The 26,704-nt window shown below is 39.1% G+C and overlaps 1 protein-coding gene across 4 annotated transcripts in view; it reads left to right on the top strand.

The window, feature by feature from the left end:
- Positions 1-26,704, top strand: part of TRPM6 (transient receptor potential cation channel subfamily M member 6) — a 205,034-nt gene that overhangs the window by 82,424 nt on the left and 95,906 nt on the right. For all 4 annotated transcript variants that reach the window (XM_086685020.1, XM_086685017.1, XM_086685018.1 and 1 more), the window contains 6 exons: positions 3,161-3,199; positions 9,570-9,747; positions 12,880-13,093; positions 16,306-16,430; positions 20,306-20,477; positions 26,104-26,272. In XM_086685020.1, the coding sequence (XP_086541146.1) occupies positions 3,161-3,199; positions 9,570-9,747; positions 12,880-13,093; positions 16,306-16,430; positions 20,306-20,477; positions 26,104-26,272 (897 nt within the window). The remainder of the gene's footprint in view (positions 1-3,160; positions 3,200-9,569; positions 9,748-12,879; positions 13,094-16,305; positions 16,431-20,305; positions 20,478-26,103; positions 26,273-26,704) is intronic.

Below are 26,704 nucleotides of genomic sequence, written 5' to 3'. Positions count from 1 at the left end.
TTTGAGAGAGAGAGAGAGAGAGAGAGACAGAGCACACGTGGGGGAGGGGCAGAGAGAGAGAGGGAGGCGCAGAATCTGAAACAGGTTCCAGGCTCTGAGCCATCGGCACAGAGCCCGATGTGGGGCTCAAACCCATGAACTGTGAGATCATGACCTGAGCTGAAGTCAGATGCTTAACTGATTGAGCTACCCAGGCGCCCCTGTTTCGTTGTCTTTATAAAAATAATACATGATTATTGCAGACAACCTGCCGAACTCAGGGACCTTGTTGATTTCATTCCTTACTCCAACCCCAGTTGCTTCTGACCGTGCCTGCTGCTTGGTACGCTCCTGACAAACATCTGTTTAATGACCGAGGGAAGTATAAAGAAGAAAAGGTTTATCATAATGACATCACCCTGATGGAGCCACTGTTACTATCGTGGCGGTTGTCATTTCTTTGATGCTTCTATTTCTCTTAGTGAAATAATGGCAATTAGGGGAACCCCTGCAACAAACATGATGGTGCTAGAGATCATCATGCTAAGCAAAATAAGTCAGGGAAAGACAGAGACCATATGATTTTACTCATTTGTGGAATTTAAGAAACAAAACAAATGAGCAAAGGGGAAGACAAAAAAGGAGAGGGAGACAAACTGAGAAATAGACTCTTTACTGCAGAGAATAATCTGAAGGTTACTGGAAGGAGGTGGGTGAAATGGTGAAGGGGATTAAGGGTGCACTTAGGATGAACACGGAGTACTGTAGAGCATTGTTGAATCACTCTATTGTACACCTGAAACTAATAGAATACTGGATGTTAACTATACTGAAATTAAACATCAAAACCTAAGGGGGTGCCTGGGTGGCTCAGTTGGTTAAGTGACTGCCTTTGGCTCAGGTCATGATCTCACGGTTCGTGGGTTCAAGCCCCACATCAGGCTCTCTGCTGTCTGCATGGAACCTGCGTGGGATACTCTGTCCCCCTTTGTCTCTGCCCCTTCCCCACTTGTTAGTTTTCTGTCTCTCTCTCTCTCAAAATAAATAAAAATTAAAAAAAAAATAATTTAAAAACAAATTAAAAAAAAGAAATGAGGAAAATATCTGGTGCTGTGTCCATTTTACCTGGTTTGGATGAACAATTTACAGCTTCTGAATACTGAATATTGAAAATATTGTGAATGTTCCTTTTCCCCATCTCAAGCATTTATGGAAAATCGTGACAGTTCAGGATATTTCAAGACGCCGTGTTCAGATTATGCAGAGTTCCCTGTTTTCCCCATATACTTTTTGTTTGAGCGGGTAGTGGATGGCAGAATGGAATGACTTGAGTTTGCTGAGTTCTTGAGAACCCTTTGGAAGCTCTACTTTTAGAACAAAGTTCAAAACAGCGGCCAGTGAAAGATAGGAGAATAAAGGGCTATGGAAAATTCCCCAGGGTAATTGGGTTCATGAAATTAAGATTGGATGGTATTGCCCTTGGGGAGTAGAAATTAAAAGGAAAAAGAAAATAGAAGAGCCATATTTTAATTGGGGGGGGGGCACTCTATTTTTAGATCCTTTTTAGCATTTGGCCTTATGTTCATTTAAAGTTTAGAAACCACAGTTGTATGCTTATGAAGGGTAGCATGAAATTCTTGATCTTTGGGGACAACTAAAACAGTGATCCTTGCCTTTGTTAAATATTTACTAGCCCCACCCTCATTGAATTACCTGTGGTCTGTAAGCCTTGTGATTGGAAGTTCTCATTTTACCTGCTTATAAAATGTTTTACAGAAGCCAAGGTAACCTTGTTTTTTCCCTTCATCTTTTATGACATCTTGTGATGTGACGATGGTCGCAATGGAAGGCAGACTGAGCTCAGGCAACTCCTTCTGCTTCTGTAAATAGAAAATCATTTTCATAATCATCGTGTTAATGAAATGTGATAAACTACAGGCCATTAGCCCATAGACTCAAGAAGAATAGCAATGATCATAGTTCCATATTATAGAATGGTCCAAGATCTACCACAAGCAGTCTCTATTTTGTGTAATTATGAAAAAAAATTAATGGATGATTATGGTTCTTCGTTTGCCAGCCTTTTTCTTAGATCCTAGTAAGAATCTCAAAATTGTATCTTTCATGAGGTTTTCTTCCTGACTGTGCACAAGAAAAAGGTGATAGTTCATGATTTTAAATTTAGATGAAAATTTATCTTTTGTTTGTTATTTTTGTAATTCCTAATAAGAAACTGATCTGATAGACTTGATGACAATGTCTTTTTCCTTCTTATTTTTCATTTGCTGGCGAAGTGAAGCTTCTGAGAAAAGACAGTCCCAAAAGGCTAGGACAGGAAGAAGTGACAGGACCTAAATATTTGTTTCTGAATAATTTAGAATGATCCTGATTCTATGAGTACTATATTTTCTTCCATTGTTTTAACTAATATTCTCTTCTAATTGAAGCTTCTTTATACCTAAAATATGATCAGTGATGATCACCATGATCCCCCAACATCAGAAGGTTCTTTTTTGAATTATAAAAAGAAAGATTAATAAGGGTAATACTTATAATCACACCAACTGTCTTTTGATTTGACAGTGTTTTATGGTTTTAAAGTTGTTTATATATAAATTTATATACAATTATATTACTAAATCATATAATATACAGCATATAAGTAATATATAATTATTGTATATAATTTATAAATATATGTTTACATATTTATACTATGTAAATACATTTTCTTAATTCTCAGAATTCTCAAGAATTCTCTTATCTTCATAGAGTAATAATAATAATAATAGCCACCATTATTATATATACTGCAATGCCACCACTCTAAGACACATTACATATATTATCTCAGGTCATCCTCTTAATAACCTTATGGAGCAGATGTTATTTTCAGATGTGAAAACTGGGGCTTGGAGGAATCATTGAATCAATGAGATTTAAATCCAGGTATTTAGGTTTCAATTTCAGTGTTCTGTTCATTAGGTCATGGTTGCTGCAGTCTAATTATATTTGGCAAATGACAAATGGGAATATTTGGGAAATGATACATGAGTACTAGCACGTGCTGATTTTGCTAGACCTTGGAAAATAATAGATATTTGCGGTATGTGCATTAAGTGTGTTTTCAAAATGTATCACTAGACTAACAGAGGTTGTGTTTTTTTTTTTTTTAATTTAGATGCACCGCAGGATGCCAGGTCTGCCAGAATTTAATCAGGTAAGACTTAGAGAAATAAGATTTCTTTTAATATTTAGGCACTCTGTGTAAAACTTATTGGGGTAGTTTTCTCACATCTTGAATGGACTCAATGAAAGGACTTTATTGGTGGATCCTGTTTACCTCTCCAAGGGAAGTTTTAAAAACAAATGTGGGATGTTTTTGAAGGAGAGTGAGTTGTTGAATGTAATAGATTACTTGAATTACTGAGACATGTAAATGGCAAGGGCGTTTGGCAAGAGCTTCTAGCAGTTGAAATACTTGTAAAACATTACCTTGTCATTTGACTATGTTATATTTTACTTGGATAATGAAGATGCTTTGTGCACCGTGTTTGATCTATGACTTCAAGTGATTTGTGCTCAGACCAAGCTCTGATTCTGACACCGGTTTTGATGTGTATGTTTTTTTTCCAACAGCACCAGGAAATTAAATTCTGGAGATAGTGTCACATCCTGTAGGTGAACAGCTCAGTCCTACAAGACTGCTCTTCTTCCCCGCACTTTGGGTGCCAACCCCAAGTCCAAGTTGTCACCTGTGGTTCTGAGTGGTAGGCTATAGATGAGAGATTCCCAAGGATATCTCCACGGGGTCATTTAATTTGCTACCAAGGCTCCCAGACTCAGAGAAACATTGGCTTATGTTTACCAGTTTATTATAAAGGATATTAGGAAGGATAAACAGCTAGATGGAAGAGGTGCATAGGGCCAGGTATGTGGGAAGGGGCACGGAGCTTCAATGTTCTTTCTGAGCAAGTCAGTCTTCTAGCACCTGCATATGATCACCAACCTGAAGTTCTCTGAATTCCATCCTTTTCGGTTTTTATAGAGGCTTTATTACATAAGCATGATTGGTTGAATCATTGGCCATTGGTGGTTTATCTTTATCTTTCTTTATCTTTGTCTTTCTTATCAGCATCCTTATCTTTCTTATCACATAGGGAATTTCAAGGGTTTTAGGGGCTCTGTGCCATAAATGGGGACAAAGACCAAATATATATTTATTATAAATCACAATATTACCCGAGTTTATGGGCAAAATGAACTCTTTAGCAGAATACAAATGTTAACAGTGATTTGCATTTGAAACTATCTATTAATAACGGGTTTTACCCTTCTCTTTGTAAGTGGAGGAAAATGTAATTTCCTGAATTTTGAGCATAGTTCACATTACGGATTGACCCAGAGTTAAACTTATTTTTGTAAAAGAAAAAAATCCAGAATCCCAAGTTTAGCAAATTATGGGGAAAGGAAAACACGGTCCACGGCTGTAGGAGGGGAGGAAGTATAAGCTTGCTGGGTGTGTTGGTCTGTTCAGGCTGCCCTAACAGCGTACTACACATTGGGTGGTTTAAACAATAAAAATTTATTATTTCAGAGCCATGCAAGTCCAAGATCAAGGTGCCATTAGAGCTGATTTCTGATGAGGTGTCTCTTCTTGCTCTGCAGGCAGCTACCTTCCCACTGTGTCTTCACATGGCCTTTCCTCTGTGCGCTGACAGAGAAGAGAGCTCTTGTGTCTCTTTCTTTTCTTACAAAGACACCATCCCTATCAGATTAGAGTCCCACTCTTATGACCTCACTTATTATTTACTTATTTTTTTGCTGCTGAATTATTTATTTATTTATTTATTTATTTATTTATTTATTTATTTATTCTTTATATAATTTATTGTCAAGTTAGCTAACATACAGTGTACACAGTGTGCTCTTGGTTTGGGGGTAGATTCCCATGTTCATCGCATACATACAACACCCAGTGCTCATTCCAACAAGTGCCCTCCTCAATGCCCATCAGCCATTTCCCCCTCTCTACTCCCCTCCCCTCCATCAGCTCTCAGTTTGTTCTATTCAACAGTCTCTTATCGTTTGCCTCCCTCTCTGTTTGAAACTTTTTTTCCCCCTTCTCTTCCCCATGGTCTTCTGTTAAGCTTCTCAAGTTTCACATATGAGTGAAAACATAGGATATCTGTCTTTCTCTGACTTATTTCACTTAGCATAATACCCTCCAGTTCCATCCATGTCGCTGCAAATGGCAGGATTTCATTCTTTCTCACTGCCAAGTAGTATTTCATTGTATATATAAACCTCATCTTCTTTATCCATTCATCAGTTGATGGATATTTGGGCTCTTTCCATAATTTCACTATTGTTGACAGTGGTGCTATAAACATTGAGGTGCATGTGCCCTTTTGAAACAGCACTCCTGTATCCTTTGGATAAATATCTAGTAATGCTATTGCTGGGTCATAGGGTAATTCTATTTTTAATTTTTTGAGGAACCTCCACACTGTTTTCCAAAGCAGCTGCACCAGTTTGTATTCCCACCAACAGTGCAAAGGGTTCCCCTTTCTCCACATCCTCGCCAACATCTGTCATTGCCTGAGTTGTTAATGTTAGCCATTCTGACAGTTGTGGGGTGGTATCTCATTGTGGTTTTGATTTGTATTTCCCTGATGATGAGTGATGTTGAACATCTTTTCATGTGTCTGTTGGCCATCTGGATGTCTTCTTTGGAAAAGTGTCTATTCATGTTTTCTGCCCTTTTCTTCACTGGATTATTCGTTTTTCAAGTGTTGAGTTTGGTAGGTTTTTTATAGATTTTGCATACTGGCCCTTTATTCGATATGTCATTTGCAGATATCTTCTCCCATTCCGTCAGTTGCCTTTCTGTTTTGTTGATTCTTTTCCTTTACAGTGTAGAAGTTTTTTTTTTATCTTGATGAGGTCCCAGTACTTCATTTTTGCTTTTATTTCCCTTGCCTTTAGAGACATGTCGAGCAGGAAAGTGCTGTGGCTGAGGTCAAAGAGATTGTTGCCTGTTTTCACCTCTAGGTTTTGACAGTTTTCTGTCTCACATTTATCTTATGACGTCATTTAAACTAGTACTGCCTTATAGGTCCTATCTCCAAATACAGTCACATTGGGGATTAGGGCTTCAACCTATGAATTTTGGGGGATACAGTTCAGTTCATAACACTGATGAAGAGTTTCCATTTGGCTAACCTCTTTTATCTTTCCTCAAATTATTTTTACTTTTTAGTAATTATTTCAAATTTGCTGACATTGAAAGGAAAACCCGAGAATATATTGAAAAGAAGTGGAAGGCTTCATTTACTCCTTCTGTTTCCTACTTTATTCTCCAGAACCTCTCCCTGGCAATATTTTCCCAACCTCACAATCTTTAGAGATAACTAATGTGGATGATACTGGGAAAACATCTATTTCACACTATCCAGAAATTAAAAATGGTTGAAACTTGTAATTTTTGCACCTAACTAGGACCTAGTTTGATTTTTTTCATAAAGAGAATGAAATGTCTCAATGTCAGTTACTGAGCAGTCTATCCTAGCCATTGCTGGTATCTTCTCTGTTACATAACAGATTCCCATATGTCTATGGCTGTGTTTCTAAGCTATTTTATCTTATTTTATTTTATTTTATTTTATTTTATTTTATTTTATTTTATTTTATTTAGTGTCATTGACCTACTTCTCCTGTTCCTGGTAAATGCCACTCTGCTTCATTATTATAGTTTTGTAATATATCTTGATATCTGATAGGGCAAGTCCGCTATGCTTTATTCTTTTTTTTTTTTAAGTCATTTTACTCTTTTAAACAATTTACATATCCATATGAATGTTAGAATTGCTTTGTCAAATTCCCTGAAAAATTCTTTTAGTATTTTGATGGGTATTTTATAGAATGTATAAAAGCAATTTGGGAAGGAATTGGCATTTAGCACCTTTACAAAGGTGATTCTCAAGGTAAGTCTTTAGTTAGTGATATGTAATTTAGGACTTCTAAAAGTTTTAACTAAAAGGATGATTATGGAAGCTTTTTTTTTAAATTTGGGGGTAATTGGTTTCTTCTATGAGAACATCTTGCCATAATTTAATGACCTGGTAAAAACTAGAATGAAACTACATTGACCCAATCAAATGGGTTAGACTAGAAAAATACTTAGAGCAAAGTGGGTTCAAACTGAAGAATAGTCCTATGAAAAGTTAGTGATTTATCTTTCCAGGTGTGAATGATGGTTTGCCTTCACTCATGTCCGGTTTGAAAAAGCCACAGTGAAATGAATCATTCAGCTTATGAATAAAATCCTTTTTCATTTTGAAGACTAACCCTTGTTCTAAAAGATGACCAGGTGATACATTTCTCTTTGATAGATTCTTATTATGTATATTTTATACATTTGAGATTATTTCTCCACCCTTTGAGTCAAGAGCCCCTCCATGCAGAACTCCAAAATGGTCTTCTGACTTCTTGTTCTGACTTCTCCTTATCATCCTGTTTTCTTGCTTAGCAGAGACCTATAACTTGTACACATTTTTATGTTGCTTTTCACACACACACATGAAAAGCCAGAATCACTTATAAAGTTGAGTAACCTCTTCGTATACAATGGGTATATGATCTGACACATTTGATGCAAATAACTTTCTTGGTCGGCAGACATATGATTTTTCATTGCCTCAGGTTTTCAAGTTCTGTGTGCTCAAATTGTAAATTTTCCTTCTGGTGTTTTCTAATTCGGGAAACAGAAGAAGGTTATCATCCTTTCGCCAATATGATTATTATTATATTTTGTTAGTTTTTATGTAGTTCTAGTTTCTTTTTTTCTTTTAAAAAAAATTTTTTTTTTCAACGTTTATTTATTTTTGGGACAGAGAGAGACAGAGCATGAACAGGGGAGGGTCAGAGAGAGGGAGACATAGAATCGGAAACAGGCTCCAGGCTCTGAGCCATCAGCCCAGAGCCTGACGCGGGGCTCGAACTCACGGACCGCGAGATCGTGACCTGGCTGAAGTCGGACGCTTAACCGACTGCGCCACCCAGGCGCCCCATGTAGTTCTAGTTTCAAAAAGATTTAACCTTTTAATTTGCTTAGTTTATTTTGTTACATTGAAGAAATTATGGCTATGTATCTGAAATAGTTTTCACACCTTCTAATTATTGGCAAGAACATTTATTGACTTTTCCTTCCTTATATTACAAATATTAATTTATTATTTATATTTATAGTCAAGGCTCATTCATGGCTCTTTATTTGTGGCAGCTCTGTGTTTACATGTTTCTCTGAAGTTGAATCTTTTTTTGCATTGATTAATATTCCTTTTAATATGCATATTATGTTTTACATGAAGACATCTTCTGACTCTCCTTAAGTATTGCATATTAGAGATTTTTAGTTTTTTTTTTTTTTTTTTTTTTTTGAGAGAGAGCGCACACGTACGCAAATGGGGGAAGGGCAGAAGGAGAGAAAGAGAGAGTCTTAAGCAAGCTCCACGCCCAGAAAGGAGCCCGGCATGGGACTCGATCTCACAACCCTGAGATCATGACCTGAGCCAAGATTAAGTCAGATACTTAACCGACTGAGCCACCCTGGCACCCCTCATTTCTTTCTTTTTTTTTAATTTTTAGGATAGCGTTGTTTTTTTTTTTTTTTTTAATTTACATCCAAGTTAGTTAGCGTATAGTGCAGTAATGATTTCAGGAGTAGAGTCCAGTGATTCATCCCTTACGTGTGACACCCAGTGCTCATCCCAACAAGTGTCTTCCTTAATTCCCCTTGCCAATTTAGCTATCCCCTCCACTCTCATTTTTTTCTTAACAGCTTTGTTGAGGTATAATTAACATAAACTACACATATTTGAGGTGTACAATATGATTTTTTTTTTTACCATCCTAACAATTTCAGTAGTGTTAAGTATATTTATGTTGTACAACAGATCTTCAGAACTTTTTCATCTTGTAAAACTGAAACTCTGTGTCCACTAAACAATAATTCCCCATTGGCCACTCCTCCCAGCCCCTGGCAGCCACCATTCATTCTATTTTCTGTCACTGTGGATTTGACTACTCTGCGTACCTCATAGAAGTGGAGTCATACAGCAGTTGTATTATGACTGGCTTATTTCACTTAGCATAATATCCTCAAAGTTTAACCATATTGAAGCATATCCAGGATTCTTCCCTTTTTAAGGCTAGATAATATTCCATTGTATGTATATGCCACATTGGTTTGGCTATTCATCTGTCAGTGGGCACTTGGCGATTATGAATAATGATTTGGAATACTTAAATGAACATGGGTGTGCACAAGATTTTTGGTGTTTTTTTTAAAACATTCCCCAAATGATTTTAATGTGCAGCCAAGGGAGAGAACCACTGAGGGTATTTCTAAACTCAGAAGACAATCTAATGATATAAATATAATATAAAATATTAATGTGGAATTTCAAAAATTGTTCATTTGTATCATCTATATATTACCTAGAAAAATGTAGAAACATTACATCTATTTTCTATTTTGATATTGTGTAGTTTTCTATTCTGAAACTGGTTTTTATCCCATATTTAAGGTGTTACTGTGGGCGATTAATTGGAGACCATCATGGGATAGATTTTTCCTGGACTATCTCAGCTGCCAATGGTAATGAAAATGAGCAATGGTGTGTTGAAAAGCACACAACGAAAAGCCCTACAGATACGTTTGGCACTATTAATTTTCAAGACGGAGAGCATACCCACCACTCCAAGGTTTGCTAATAACACATTATTTTGCTAGCTTTGTTGTTGTTGTTGTTGTTGTTTAAGAGAGAGAGAGTGCAATAGGGGAGAGAGGGGCGGAGGGAGAGAGATAGAGAATCTTAAGCAGGCTGCACAGTTAGCCTGAAGCCTGACATAGGGCTCGATCCCATGACCCTGGGATCATGACCTGAGCCAAAATCAAAGTCAGAAGCTCAACTGACTCAGCCACCAGGCACCCCATTTTGCTAGTTTTTAACAGAAAGTAACCACCAAATGTTTCTCCCAATTGTATCTCCAAGTGTAGATGATCAGATGACCAGGTTTTATTGCAAAAGTGTTCCATGGTATTGACCTCTTCCCAAAAATGACCTGACTCTTCTCTTTCCTTTACGTCTGAGGGCATTCTACCTTTCCAGGGTGTGGTATGGCCAGGTCTTTATTTGACCTCTTTCAGCGTGGTTATGCCTTCCGCATAGGAGAATGGCTTATCGCTCTTGAGAAAGGACTGCCCTGTTTTTAAGGAATGGAGAAAAGTCACTGCCAAAGAGCAGCCTTTAGCTGAAGCATGACCATAGCAATTACCAGTAACTTGGGGCTGTTCATGCCTGCCAAGTCCTCATGAGAGGAAGTGGGGGAATTTTTCTCTGTACCCCCTGAATGATAGTCCTTGGGCTTTCCAGGCCAGTTTTTCTCCTGTTCTAATATGGAGTTTGCATGTAATTTGCGTAGTTCTGACAGGTCAGGCATCTCTCAGGTGTTTTTCCTTGTGCTTGTTAATCACCTGTTTTATTAGAGGCAGATTTCCCTTGGGAACCTGCAGGGGATTCCACCTCAGGAAAGCTTAGAATCAACTGTATCCTGGAGTGTGACCTTCAGCTGAATGAATCTGAAACAACAGTTCTTAATGATGCAGTCATAATCAAGTTTCATAATAGAGTTTTACAGTAATCTACTTTTCCGGTTATTAATCCTCTTGTGTTTAGTGTTGTATGTTGAAGTTTTCTTTAGCTGGTAAGAAAACTGCACTCATCCTCCTCTACAATCCTTTCTGGAAGCTGACTCTTATAGAACCCCGTGTATAAATGTCCCCTTAAGTTTAATCTACCTCCTTTTGCTTTTATGTTCATTCATAATCAAATCACCTTGATTTGCTCATTTTTTTCCATCCATTTGGGAGATATTCATTGGTGCTCCCACTTTGCTAAGCCCCAGGGAGCATCTGTTCCATGGGAGGGGGGTGGTGCAGGGATGCTCTGGATGGGAATACAGGGTTCTTCTAGAGAATGAAAAGGGTAACTCTTGTTTTTCTGGGTGTGTGTGTGTGTGTGTGTGTGTGTGTGTGTGTGTGTGAAGGAAGCCATCTGGAAGTAGGGACAGCTAAGCTGATATCAGAAAGGTGAGTGAGGTGTTTGGTGTCTGGTGAGGCAGAGGGGTAAGACCGCTCTGGGCTGGTGGGAAGGCCAAGGGAGAGCATGGTACATTTAGGAGAACTGAAAATATGGTTCAACAGATCTCCTGATCACTAACAGATTTTAGGCTTAGCGTTAGACTTCATTACATCCTAAGTACCTGGAATGCATTTTATGTGATCTCTCAGAAGAGAAGAATCTACCTTTCATATTTAATACCAGAGCTGCACTTCGTGTTTACAGCGAGAGGCGGGAAAGCAGTGAGAGCTGGTTATTCTTCTCCCTCCACTGCATTCCCCTTCCCAGTTTATCCCGCCCACCTCATTCCACAGAGGATTTGAGAAGAATCTATGCCAGTAACAATCTGCCCAGTTAGTTATAAAGGAGGAGGTGGGGGGAAAGTAAGTCATTAACCTTTGGCATCATCTTCAGTTGGCCTTTGGAAGAAAAGACTCCAGTGCTGATAATTTAGTTAATCAAAGTTGTTTATCTGAAATCTCTAGGAGAAATATCTGCTAGGACTAAAAGGACTTCTAGATGAAAGAGAGAGGCACCCAGGAGAGTTGAGGTAGAGAAAAGGTGAACCACATTAGAGCCGCCTCCTCTACCTTTATTCATGTTTCAGAGCAACACAAACCATTTCACAAAGGTCAACTTGTATTTTTTCCTACCATGTGAATATGTAAGAAGCCATGGCAACTCATTTCCCTCACCTGTAAATTGAATCCTGATTATCCTTAGGTTCTATTACATTCTGTGATGGCTGTACCAACTCGATGTTCAGAAATTCTAACATTTTAATAAAGAGATTATGTTTTAAGAATTTCAAAGATGAATGGACAGTTGTTTTAAGTCACTATCACATCCTGGAAGATAATGTGAGAATTCTATTTCATATGGATGAAGATCTCCACCTGTGGTTCTTTTTGGTGTAGTTTTCTAATTCATGGTTTCTTAGTGCCCTCGTTCCTATAAATCTGACTTATTCTTGCTGTTGGCTGGCTTATGCTTGAGGATGGCAAACTCCTCTTAATGTGATTTTCACAGTCTGTGTGTGGCTGTTTCTGCCGGAAAAAGAGAACCAGTTATACACTATGATCTTAGGCAAAGCACAAAATGATTCTGGTCCTACCTGCTGATTCAGATTCTCTCTTCTTTTGGTTACATTGACTAGTCAAAGATGTGATTCTTTTGTGAAAAGTATTTATTTTGGAAAAAGACATTTTCAGAGAGATAATTATATATAAAGGAAATGTTTAGAATATAAAATTTACAATAAATTAAATGTACATGCTCCCAGACCATAATTTAATTTAAATGATGCAAATGTATGAAATCATCAAGTAAATCAAAGGCCATACCATGTATGAAAAACCCCATTTCACCTCTGTGTAAATGCTTTTTTTTAAAAATGGGTTTCCTGGAGTAGTGGTTTTTGCCAGTTTGAAGTATTTCTGCCTCATCCCAGATCTTCTAGAGGACATTGGTGGGTCAACCCTGAAAACCAGAGGAAGCCTTCCTACCGTGACTTGTAATTCCCAGAAGGAACTTAAAGCGGGGTGTGGGATCCTTTCAAAGTAAATGTTTACATTGTACAAAGATGAACTTTTACAGAAATCCCAGACACTTCCTTTTAAGTTTGGGCCATTCCAGTCGCCCTGCTGTGTGCTTATTGTTGCCCGGCATGTAGTTTTCACTGTTTTATGTACATGTGTCTATGCATATCTTCCAGTATATTAGAACATCTTATGATACAAAGGCAGATCATCTATTACATTTAATGTTGAAAGAGTGGAAGATGGAACTGCCCAAACTGGTGATCTCTGTCCACGGGGGCATCCAGAACTTCAGGATGCCGTCTAAGCTTAAAGAGATCTTCAGCCAAGGTTTGGTCAAAGCTGCGGAGACAACAGGAGCATGGATAATAACTGAAGGCATTAATACTGGTAAAGTGCACTGTTTCTCTTTCTTTTCATCTTCTTCTTCTTTCCTTTTTTTTTTTTTTTTTAATACCTCTTTCTAACTGAATCAGGCAGCAAGGCACCTAATCTGTGCTCTGCAGTGCTCCCAGCGGATATGGTAGTGCGAGTCAGACAAAAAGCATGGTGACCGGAAAACAAAAACAAAAACAAAAACAAAAACAAAACCCCAGAAGAATCATAGATCTTTCCTAGTATGTGTTTTCACCATTGTTAACATCTGCTATTTTACCACAACTTTGGGTAAACTTCAACAAAATAGTCTTTTCATGAACTTGAGGCTATGGTGAGGTTTGAAAGGACACGGAATCCATGCAAGTATGTAGTGTGTGGCCATGGGCAAGAGCTAAACTCCCCATGGTCAAGTTTGACAACAAAAATACAACTGCATAAATTTGAAGATCGAATTGTCTTTCTTAAGCAACTCACGAATTGGGCAGCATCCCATTTCACAAGTAAAGAGTTGCTCAGAGACTATGTATGAAGTGGAAGGTTTTTATAGGAAGGAGGGTGGGGCAAGGAAGTTATTAACAAAAGTAAAGAAAGGACTGTGGCAGGCTAGGTCCCCTTCCCTCAGGGGGCAAGGGAGGGGGTCCTTTCATGCAGATTACCTCATCTTCCTTTGGCGGGGAAGGGGAGGGGGAGAGTCCTTGTGACAGATTACCTCACTGGTGCTGATCAGAAACTTTCTTACTGAGTGGTTAAGACTACATTTCGGGGGTGGGAGAGGTTGGCACTACAGTTAGGTACTAAGCCCCAGTGTGATAACTTGGCCTAAGTGATTCCATTTTGGGCCTGTGGTTTCCCTTTTTAACAACATGTGCTTTATTTTACTTACTGCTTTTTTGGTTTGTTTTTTAAAAACATTTCAGGTTAGGGCCAGTTAAGGAACACAAATACGATAATGTGAAGACTATTGAATTCGTTCAGATGAACAAAAGAACTGAGAAACGAGACACGCTTGGAGCTTTCTTACGCAATAATCAGGGTCGGCCCCAATTCAACCACAGCTCCTTAAGGCCTGACTGCTCAGGGAAGGATCCATGAACGATTAGCATCAGGACCACCGGGGAGCTTGTTGGGAACGCAGATCTCAGATACCTCCCCAGACCCGCAGGACTGCCACTCTCCATTTTGACAATATCCTCAGATGATTCTTATGTACATTCAAATTTGAGAAGGTTTCCTTCCAGCTTCTGCCTATTCTTGAGCTGCTTCTACTGTAGTTGAACATTATCTGGCGTGAATTTTTGACATTTAATTGAATTTTGGCATTCAATTGAAGGCCACAAGCTACAAGAATCTCCTTGTATATATACTATGCTATATATAAATTATATAATATATATATATTTGGGAGTACAGGGAAGAGGAAGATGCATTCCAGTTCCAACTGAGGGCACCTGAGAAGGCATAGACAAGGATATAGCACTTGGTATTGACCTTGAGGGAAGAGTAGGAAGGAGCATGCTAGGCAGAGGTGGCCGTTCAGGGCCAGGCACACAGCTGGAGTTTAAGGCACATGCAGAAAGAGGTGATAAGGCTACAGGCTGGGTATGCCTTGCGGCAGAGGACAGGGACAACCAGGGAGACTGGAGCCATACTAGATGCCATGCTGATGGGCTGAGAGCAGAAGGCTCTCAAAGGAATTTGAACAGGAGAATGAATAGGAAATAATATAGTCGGGTCTGGCTTTTACAGAGAGTCTCAATAGACAATCTGTACTAGAACCACCTGTGGGATGTGGAAATACAACCAGCAGCACCACAATGCTGATAACCCATGCCAAACCTATGGGATCCAAAACCCTACTGCAGAGTTGACTGCACAGTTGATGGTGATATACATCCAGGACCTGGATTCTAGAAAATGACTCTGGGAGAAGTAAAAGAGGTTGGAGGGGAAGATGCCAGAGAGAGAGAGAGGGAGAAATGATTAGGTACTGTGCATCAGATGTGTGCATATATAGAGTGTTTGTTTGTTTCTGTGCTAATGACACAGATAGGGTCAAAACTATATATATAGGAAGAGTAACTGGCACAGCATTGTAATTAAAAGGCAGATTAAGTCAATGTCAAAGGCTACATACCACGTGATTCTCACTTTAAGATATTCTGCAAAAGGCAAAACTGGAGACAGTATAAAGATCGGTGGTTGCAAGGGGTTATGGCGGGGGGAGTGAATAAGTGGAATGCAGACAATTTTTAGGGCAGTGATGCTGTTCTGATACTATAATGATGGAAATATATCATTGTGTATTTGTTCAAACTATGGAATCTACAGCACCAATCCCTGATGTAAACTGTGGTCTTTGAGTGATAATCACGTGTCAGTATAGGTTCATCAGTGGTACAAATGTACCACTCTGATGGGCAATGTTGATAGTGGTCAGGGGTTGTGGGTGTGTAGGGGTGGGGGGGTACATGGGAAATCTGTACCACTGGCTCAATTTTGCTGTGAACCTAAAACTGCTTTAAAAAACAAAGTCTGTTTAAAAAAGAAAAGTCCGATATTTTGGGTGGGAATCCTAGCTCTACAAATTACCAGCTCTATAACCTTGGGCAAATTATTTAACTTCTTTATGATTCAATTCTTGCCTATAAAATAGACTGAAGTTTCTACTTAAAGTGTGAATACATGGAAAACACTTTAAAAGTACCTGGTGCATTGTAAGAGTTCAGTAAGTGTTGGCTTTTATAGTTATTGTTATTATTAATTCCAGAAGGGCAAGTATGAATGCATTCATGCTGGCATACTTATGTATATAAGCTATTAAATTAATTTGCTTCAGTGAAGCAAGGGATACATCTGCAGGATGTTTTGCTGGGACAGTTGAGAAGGTTACAGAAAAAAAAAACCATTTAGAACATTCATGATGGTCTCATAAGACTTTCTGGTCAATCAAAAATAGGGGAAGAACTGAGGTTTTGTAAGCAAAACTTACCCAAAGGGAGAGGAGAATTATTCAGGTAAAGAGGTCAGTGATAGGAGAAAGAGGTGTTAAGAGAGAGTAGAGGAAGCCAAGATATCAGAAATTAATTCCACTGCGTCACAACTTTCCCTACGAATGTCCTTTTGTATATTCCCTACGAATATCTGCCATTTGTCTCTTTCTTGCAGTCACAGTGTTTTGCGTGATTTGTGCATAAAAGTTTGACTTTTAAACTGATTGTTCACAGGTGTGTCCAAACATGTTGGGGATGCCCTTAAAGCCCATTCCTTCCGGTCCTTGAGAAAAATCTGGACAGTTGGAATCCCTCCTTGGGGTGTCATTGAGAACCAGAGAGATCTTATTGGAAAAGATGTGAGTAGACAACCCATTCACAACAGAAGGGGATGAACGTGTATCCAATTGCCAACTTAGCACCACCTGGATATCTAAACACCATCTCAAATGTAATATACCTCAAACCAACTTTGGTCTTCCTACTTGCCCCATCTTAGGAAGTAATGATCCCATCCTTACACTTGTTCAAGCCAAAAGCCTTAGACTAATCCTAGAATGATCTCTGTCTCACAACTCAACCTAATCCATCAGTAAATTACCTCAGCTTCACTTTTTCTTTTTCTTTCTCTTTCTTTCTTTCTTTCTTTCTTTCTTTCTTTCTTTCTTTCTTTCTTTCTTTCTCTCTTTCTTTTTTCTCCCTTTCTTTCTTTCTCTTTCTTTCTCTCTCTCTCTCTCTCTCTCTCTCTCTCTCTTTCTTTCTACAGAAAGAGAGAGAGAGTGCCTGCACATGTGAGCAGGGGAGGGGCAGAGGGAAAGGTAGAGAGAATCTTAGGCAGGCTCTGTGCTCAGTGCAGAGCCAGAAACGGGGCTTGATCTCAGAACCCTGGGATCATGACCTGAGCTCAAATCAAGTCAGACACTCAACTGAATGCGCCACCCAGGCACCCACCCCCCTTTTTTAGCTTTACTTAAATATAGAAATATATCCAGAATCTGACCTCTTCTGTTACCTCCACTGTTACCGAGCAGCCCCCTTTCCTGTCTCCTGGATGACTGTAGTAATAGCTTTCCCTTCTCTCATCCTTGTCTCTCACTGCAATCTAATCTCAACACAGTAACCAGGATGATGCTTCCAAAATACAACTCAGATCGTGCCACTTCTCTGTGAAAAACACTTCAGTGGCTCCTATCTGGTTCAGAGTAATAGCCGAGTTTCTTGCACAGGCGTGCATGTGATAACACTCATGACGTGAACCTGCTCTTTCCTTATCTTGTACTACTCTCTGCTTTATCCTATGTATTGGTTCTTTGATCCCATCTGTTTTTCTAAAGGGAAGGAACTTGTCTAAGTCTGTTTATGAGTAGTGTGTATTTCTGATAAAAGTCTCAGGTATTACAAAAGATATGAAAAGGAAAGATAACCGCTATTAACATTTTGGGGTGTATCATTCCAGAATTTTTACTACGTATGTGTACATATGCATAATAAGAAACAGTTTGTATGAAAAAAAGTAGTAACAGAAACCCACTGATATGAATCTGGTATTTAGCTTAATTATTTAACATAATTACTTCTCTATGTAAATTAATATAAACATGTATATGGTTTATCTTAACTTTCATTTTGGAAAATGTCAAACATATTAAGGAGTAGAGTTGTGAAAATAATGAACTCCTGTGTCCCTATCTCCCAGCTTCAACAGTTATGAGCCCAGAGCCAATTTTGTTTCATCTATTCCTTATCCACTCCCCACTCCAATATTTTAAAGCAAATTCCAGATATTAAATAACATCATTGGTAAATATTTTACCAGTATTTCTAATTAACCAATTAATTTACCGATAATTTGGTATTTCTAAGTACCAAAAAGTAGGCATTCTAAAATATATGGACAATTAAAAATATATATAACCACATTACCATTTTCATACCTAAAAAAATTAATAGTTAATTTCTGAATATCAACAACTAGCTAGTCCACGTTCAACATTCTGATTGTGTCATATTTTTTAGTTGTTTGATTTCATCATCCAGAAAAGTTCCCTACAATGTGATGGGTTGATATGTCTCCTGAGTCACTTATTTTCAGTCGTTTTTAATCTATGGATTTTCCCTCCATCTCTTTTTTTTTGGGGGGGGTGCAATTTGTTTGTTAAAGAAACTGGGTCACAGGACGCCTGGGTGGCTCAGTCGGGTAAGCATCCGACTCTTGGCTTCATCTTAGGTTATGATCTCACAGTTTGTGAAATCAGGCCCTGAGTTGGGCCCTGTGCTGAAAGTGTGGAGCCTGCTTGGGATTCTCTCTCTCTCTCTCTCTCTCTCTCTCTCTCTCTCTCTCTGTCTTTGCCTCTGCCTCTGCCCCTCCCATGCATGCTCTGTTTCTCAAAATAAATAAATAAACTTAAAAATAAAAAAAGAAACTAGGTCATTTGTCCTAAAGAGTTCCCCATAGTTTGGATTTTGCAAATTTAGCCTGTTATAGTAGGGTTTAGCCTATTTCTCTGTCTTGTCTCTTCAACTTGGTAGTTTGTTCCAAAGGTATGATTAGATACAAGTTCTTTTTGTGCAAGTTTATGCCATAAGAGATGTGTCTGTCCTTCCCCCTCATAACATATGATTGTTTTTCTTTTTATAATGTCATTGACTAGATTCATGACCTCAACAGAGTTGCAAATACTGATATGAAATTATTGTGTTCTTTATTTATTAGCTTAAACACTCTATAAAGAAAACATTTTCTCATCAGCCATTTGGTTTACTTTGTGGTACTGTTGTATGGGAAAGGACACAATGTTTGATCCTCTCTTTATTTTCCGGCTTTCAAAGCAATGAATTGGTTATCTACCATTCTTCAAGGTGAACAATGAGATTTTTTTTTTTGAAACATATCAAATATGTTTCAAGTCATTATTCCATCTAGTTATTACTCTTAATTATGCTCAACTCATCCCGTTTTGGCCAGTGGAAACTTTTCAAGTTATCTCTTGAGTCCTTTTAACATAATTCTAGTTGTTTTTCCTCGCTTCCTTGTGTTTTACTCTGAAAAAAACCAAAAACCAAAAACCAAAAAACTGTTCCAGGCTAATTGTGTATATTGTTTTGCTCCTAGAGAAATGGCTGGTTGCTTTTAGTGGGAAATTATAGTAAAAGACCGCATTCTAGGGGTAAAAGTTGCATTCTGATTTTTCATGCCTAATAATGCTCTAGTGTACTGTACTTTAATAGTACTATAATTTAACCATTCTTCTATTATCCATTTTGTTTTGATTTTATAAAAAATGATATTAATGTTATGATAAGATACTTTAGATGTATTAAATCTATTAGTTATTTTCTTCTTGATTTCTGTCATCTGTATCACTGTTAGGAATTATAAAGATAACTTTTAAAGACTAATGTTGGTAAAATTTATAGTGTTTTTTACCTCATTGTTTCTTTTAAGCCTCACAGCAACCCTCTGGTGTAAGAATTATCATTCTCCCTTAGACGTGAGGCAAGTAAGCCTGAGAAAGGAGGCAGGGGTTACCCAGAGTTAAAGTTAGGAAGTAGAAGAGTCTGGGCCCTCTTACTCCAAATAGTGTGCTTTTCGTCTCTAAAAACAAATGAGAATTGGAGTGGCTTAAGGAAGAATCCACAAATATTTATGAAGATCGGGATGTTTTATATTGAGTGGATGGATCTCCATTTGGTTGGTTGGCTGTCACTCTTCATTTCAATACTAGAAAAAAAAAAGCAGTGTCAAAAAATTATTTTGGAATAGATCTATTGAAAGGCATATTTTCTGGATAGCAGTGTAGTCTGTATATTACTGTATGTCCTTGAACTCTTTTATTACAATCTGAGACAGGGTAAGTACAGAAATTAAAAATAAATATTTAGAACCATTTTTAGCAATGTGGTAGTGCTGTGACACCCAAGTATATGGCCGGTGGACTTGTCTTTCTGAGCACAGTGCATGCAAGGGTTGTTGAACTTGTGTCCTTGTGTTGTGAGTCTCATGTAGTATGAGCCGCATACTGGTTACACATAGTAGGACCACATAACGATTCATAAAAAATGGGAGATTAAAAAAAAGAGTTGGTTCTTCACCGTGGATAGCCTGAGACACACCTCTCTAGGTAGCAAGTGGCACTTATTAGCCGTGGCAGGAACTGCATGGTGCATGGGCAGCCCTTTGGAGCAGTTGAGCCCAGGGAAGGACCTCGGACTCTAACCCTCTCTTGTCTTCCAGGCGGTGTGCCTGTACCAGACTCTGGGCAACCCCCTCAGCAAGCTCACCACACTCAACAGCATGCACTCCCACTTCATCTTGTCCGATGATGGGACTGTGGGCAAGTATGGAAATGAGATGAATCTCAGGAGGAACCTGGAAAAGTACCTCTCTCTACAGAAAATACATAGCCGTGAGTACCACAGAGGCTCAGCCACCAGGGCCTGGCTGGGGCGCTGCTATGGAGAAAGGCACTCCTTTGTCATCCATATGGAGTGGAGAGGTCCAAGCTGGTCTCTGCCTAAATTAACACGAGTGAACCCACAGCCAGAAGAAAGCAGGATGTGAGGTGTTGCGGACTTGTGGATGGCAGGAGAGGGGAAGAAGTCTTGGAGACAGCATAGTCAGGAGAGGACTGGAACAGTGGAGACTTTAGCAGAGCCTCCAGCATACTGTAGGGTTGGGTAGGTGGAGGATGGTTGGGTAGTGGGAGTATTGTTACCAGAATGGGAATGACTAAAGAGCAGTAACTAGACTGGACTGAGAAGAGTGGGGGTATGAATTTGATCATCAGGGAGGATGGCATTTCATATGTGGTGACGTCCCCTAGACAGGGAAGGGTTAAAAGCAAACAGAGCTTTTAGAAATAGGGACCTTTGCATACTTTGGCTATTGTTGATAGTGCTGCTATAAACATTGGGGTGCATGTGCCCCTTCAAATCAGCATTTTTGTATCCTTTGGATAAATACTGAGTAGATCCCAAATGTCCATTGACTGATGAATGGATAAAGACGATGTGGTATATATATATATATATATATATATATATATATATATATATATACACACACACACACACACACACACACACACACACAATGGGATATTACTCATTGATCAAAAGCATGGAATCTTGCCATTTGCAACAACAACGTGGATGGAACTAGAGTGTATTATGCTAAGTGAAGTAAGTCGGTCAGAGAAAGATAAATAAATACCATATGATTTCATTCATATATGGAATTTAAGAAACTAAACAGATGAATATAGGGAAAGGGAAGGAAAAATAAGATACAAACAGAGAGGGAGGCAAACCATAAGAGATTCTTAAATACACAGAACAAACTGAGGGTTGCTGGTAGGGTGTTAGATGGGGGGATGGGCTAAATGGGTGATGGGCATTAAGGAGGGCACTTGTTGGGATGAGCACTGGGTGATATATGGAAGTTATGAAGCACTGAGTTCTACTCCTGAAACCATAATTATACGATATGTTAACTAACTTGGATTTAAATAAAATTTTTAAAAATGGGTGTAACAAGTAAACAACAATGATAGGGACCTTTGAAGGTATCAGTGTTGTGTCATGCTTCCAGGGATGCTTTGAGATGGCCATTTTGGTAGTGTTTAAAAACAAAATTCAACTGAGTAAATGTAAAGATCTTATTGGCCTTACTCAGTGATTCATCGGTTGGACAGCATCCCATCTAGCAGGTAGAAAGGAATTCCAAGGAGCTGGACAGAATGGAAGACTTTTATAGGCAAAAGTTGGTGTGGCAAGAGAGTTATTCTAACCAGGATGGATTGTTCTGGGCAAGGTCACTTTCCTTTGGGGGAAGGTGGGGTGGGCGTGGGGGTCCTACCAGGCCAATTACCTCCCTAGTGCCAACTATGTAATTCCAGAATGACTGGTTAAAGGTTACATTCCTGGGAGAGGCTGCAACTGCAATTAGGTATTAAATCTTCATTTGTTGATTTGGAGCTGAGCACAAGGGACTCCATTTTGGGCCTGTTGTCTCTTTTTTAATAGTATCTATAGGAAGGAGAAGAAAGGAAAGGGTCAGAATCAGCAAACATCCTTGGGTGGAGAGGTTGAAAGGTAGGTGCTGCCTGGAGAAACGGAGACTTTTCATCCAAGGCAGCAGAAAGTGGGCCTCTGTCTCTTTCCATGAGTTGAATCTTTCACAAAATACTCTCACCCTTGAGGAAGAAGACCAGAGAGCAAAGGCCCTTGGGAGGCTCAAGTCCTCTTCAACCTTCGACTTTTGGCTGGAAACGCTCAATGTCCTTCCAAAGTTCTGTCATCTACTGTCTGTGACCTTGGCTGATGGAGTTTACATCTGTTAAACTGTTTTCTTTTCTTTTTTTTTAGTTAATTTATTTTGAGAGAGAGAGAAAGAGAGAGCGAGCATGAGTAGGGGAGGGGCAGAGAGAGGGAGAGCGAGAATACCAAGCAGGCTCCGTGCTGTCTTGCGGAACCTGATGCAGGGCTTAATCTCACAACCCTGAGATCATGACCGGAGCTGAAATCATGAGTTGGATACTTAGCCATTTGAGCCACCCAGGTGCCCCTAAACTGTTTTCTTAATATAAAAGGGAAGGAACTGTCTACCTCCACCTTTTGTTGTGAGAATTGAGATAATGTATGTTTGATGTGCCTAGAATAGTTTTGGCTGTATAGTATGCCCTTAATAAATGTCTGTTTCTTCCTTTCCTTTTATTCCTCTTTGATACAGGTAATCTCCTTGTTGGGGTGGGGTTCTGTGTGGGAGGGACACTGGGAACTGTTGCCAGTCACTTTGTGCTTAGTGTGAATGAAACTTGGAGGCTCATTTAAGTCAGGAAGTGGGGAGAGAGGGTCAGGTCCTCTGCAGAGTAGATGTGGGTGGGGGGAAAGAAGACCCATAGAGGAGACGACAGGTCAGAGACTGGCCCTGAAGAAGAGTTCCTGCAGGGAGGGTTCCTTTTGGGGTCACAAATATCAATTCCCTGAAATGTCCTGTTTACTCTCTTGATCTATGCTCACCATAGAAATTGCTCAGGGGGTTCCTACAGCATCATAATGTGTGCCCCAGGAGAGCAAAGTCTTGTCTTTCTTATTCTGATCCATTTGTGGATGAATGCATACAACCTGAAGCTTACATATGGGGTCAAGGAAGATTTCTGTTTTCAAAGGTCTTGAAACTTAGGATTTATTTGGAGAGTTTCACTGCGTATAGAGAAAGAATGTGGAGTCCATTTCAGTGGATTGGTAACATTTATTATTCTAAGGGAAACCAATATGAAGGAGCAAAAACAGTAAGCCACCTAAACACACACACACATACACACACGCACATGCACACACACACACACACACACTCACAGGAAAGGAAGGAAGGAGAGAAGGAAGGAAGAAGAGAGAAGAAGGGGAAGAAAAAGGATTAATGAAGGAAGGAAGGGAGGGAGGGAGGAAGACAAAAAAATCAAAGTCTCCAACAGACCCAAAATTCTTATGTATCAAAGCTGATTTTCATACCCATCATGTTCACTACTTCCTACCATATTTGTATTGCTTAAAAAGAGATTTATTTGGATGGAATAATACTTACATATTTTGCTGATTTCTTTTATTTCTTTTCAGCTGGACTTCTTAGAGTCCCCAGCAAACCCTTGATCCTGGCCAAGAGTACTTACAAAAAATCCAAAAAAGAAAAAACAAAAAACCAAAAAAACCTGACATCATAAAGTTGCTCTAGGAATTCCTGGATTCAGCCATTTGAAACGTGGCCAGTGTCAGTTCCTAAGCCTCCGAGGATAGAAAGCATAGGATCAGATGCCTTTGTGTCTCTTCATAGTCCAACTCTCAATGGAATAGCATGCTTTCCTGGAATGTCCATTCCAGGAGCTTTTAATTTGGAGGCATGATAATTGTATTCTTGCCTAACTCTGGGATCCAAGAATAGAGGCAGCTCTCTAGTGAGATTTCTCAGCAAGAACATGACAATTTTTTTCTTTTTTTAACAAGTTAAATTAGCATCAGTGAGATCCTTTTGGTAGGAAGCAATCATAAATATTTTTATTTTTGTGGGAAATAGTTATTGCTTCAAGAAAGATATACCCAGTAGAAATTGAATTCCCTCTTTCCCCTTGTTGATTTTTTTCCTGATGATAAAAGTACTATATATTCTCATATTCAGATAAAGCAAAGAGAGCACATGAGAAAAGGAAGGGTTTTCCATATTCTCACAATAAAAACCTCACCATTGTCAACTTTATCATATATATACTTTTAGAAATATTCTACACACACACCCAGAACAACATTTTTTAAACAAACACTAGATTCATATAATATACATGCTTTTCAACTTGGATGCATTTCTACATCAATAAAGATAGCTTAGGGGCACCTGGGTGGCTCAGTTGGTTAAGCATCTGACTTCGGCTCAGGTCATGATCTCACTATCTGTGAGTTCGAGCCCCACATTGGGCTCTGTGCAGACAGCTCAGAACCTGGACCCTGCTTCAGGTTCTGTGTCACCCTCTTTCTCTGCCCCTCCCCTGCTCGTGCTCTGTCTCTCTGTCTCTCTCAAAAATAAACATTAAAATAAATTAGAATAGCTTAGCACATCTTTAATGGCTGCATCGTGTTTCATTACATAGGATATAAGAGATGCTCTCACAAAAGTTTTTTCCATAGATTTCAATAATTAATGATTAATGGTTCTTTATTTTTTTAATTTTACTCATGTTTATTTATTTTGGGGAGAGAGAGAGAGAGAGAGAGAGAGAGAGAGAGAGAGAGAGAGAGAATGAGTTGGGGAGAGGCAGAGAGAGAGGGAGACACAGACTCTGTAGCAGGCTCCAGGCTCTGAGCTGTCAGCACAGAACCCGGCGTGGGGCTCAAACTCATGAACTGTGAGATCATGACCTGAGCCAAAGTCAGACGCTCAACGGAGTGAGCCACCCAGGCGCCCCCATGATTAATGGTTCTTTTTCAACATTTCCCCAAATCCTCCCCTCCCTTCTTCATTAATAATAGTTTGATGTGTACCCTTTCAGAGTTTCTGGTCATATATATATGTAGAGATATATGGGTATATACTTATACACATATATATCATACAAGCATATATATAATGCAAACATATATAGAATATATATTCATGTATGTGGTTTTAAAACTATAAAAAGGATTGTACTATATACATCATTCTGTAACTGTTTTTCACTTAATATCTTCTCAGAAAGAATGATTCCACCGTCTTTGTTTCTTTCTTTTTTTTTTTTTTTTTTTTTTGGTCTTCCTTCCTTTAATAAAAAATAAAATAATATATCCTAGTGATAAGAAATTTTAACAGTGGAATACATTTAAAAAATAGAATATGTTGAAGTATAAAAGTCTTTGAGAGTTACCCATCCCATCTTGTACTTAGAAATAATCATCCTTAGAAGTTGATTGACCTGGCAAATTTTGATCATTTTTGGAGGTGAGTGATAGATACATTGGGATCCATTATATTTCTGGTTTTTTTTTCAAGATATGTTTGAAGTTTCCACAATGAGAAGTTGAAATTTCTTGAAGACTACTTAAAAAAAATTATTTTTTAAATTAGGGGCGCCTGGGTGGCTCAGTTGGTTAAGCGTCTGACTTCAGTTCAGGTCATGATCTCATGGTTTGTGAGTTCGAGCCCTACATCAGGCTTGTTGCCGACAGTGAGGAACCTGATTGGGATTCTCTCTCTCTGCCCCTCCCTTGCTCTCTATGTCTCTTAAAATAAAAAAAAACTTAAAAAGTTTTTTGTTTTTTGTTTTTTGTAACGGGGGAAAGCTTGAAGATGCTCTCACCACATTTAAGTGACTTTATTGACAGTCCAAGCTTCTGGCTTGGTCTTGAACTAAGCAAGCCTGGGTGAGTCCAGGAAGAAAGAGGGGTGAGCGTAAGTAAAAGGTTTATGTGGTAACTGAAAGACTGGTGTCGGGGAAAGCAAAATGGATGCCTGGCCAAGATAGGAGTTCTTTGTAACAGTTTGCTGTTGCCTGTCATCTGAAATAGGTTCAAGACAAGGCGTGCCCGTGGTGGGGCTGGTGGTAGAAGGAGGTCCCAATGTCATCCTCGCGGTGTGGGAGACTGTGAAAGACAACGACCCGGTGGTGGTGTGTGAAGGCACAGGCAGGGCGGCCGACCTCCTGGCCTTCACCCACAAACATTTAGCAGACGAAGGGTGAGTTGCTGACCCCTCAGTTTTTAAGCCACGGTGACTGTTTATTCCTCCATTTTAGTTCTTTAAGCTCTGCTTTTATGTGGGCCAGATATCCTTGGGGGCAGAGGCTGAGACTGGAATTAACTTTCCAGTGATTTTTCTGTGTATTAATTAATGCCAAAATGCTCTCCCCTGATGCAAGTTGCTCTTTTTATAGCTGAAGAATGGTCCTGCCTCTATCAGGGGCTCTTGAACCCTGTCTGAGCTTCAAGGGAAAAAGCATCCGGGCGTGGGTGGGGGTGGGGGGTGTTGTTGAGCGAGGAGACGCTCCTGCAGTTGGCCTTGATAGCTGAGAAAACCCTGTGGTGACTGAGGAGACCAGTGCTGGCCCCCGATCACCTTCAGATTCGTTTGCCATTAGTAAAAATAGCAGGAATTGGGGGAAATCAGCAT

Source organism: Puma concolor, chromosome D4 (assembly GCF_028749965.1).
Source record: "Puma concolor isolate L17-30 chromosome D4, mPumCon1.1.hap2, whole genome shotgun sequence".
Classification (NCBI taxonomy): domain Eukaryota; kingdom Metazoa; phylum Chordata; class Mammalia; order Carnivora; family Felidae; genus Puma; species Puma concolor.
This window is presented reverse-complemented; position numbering and strand designations above follow the sequence as displayed.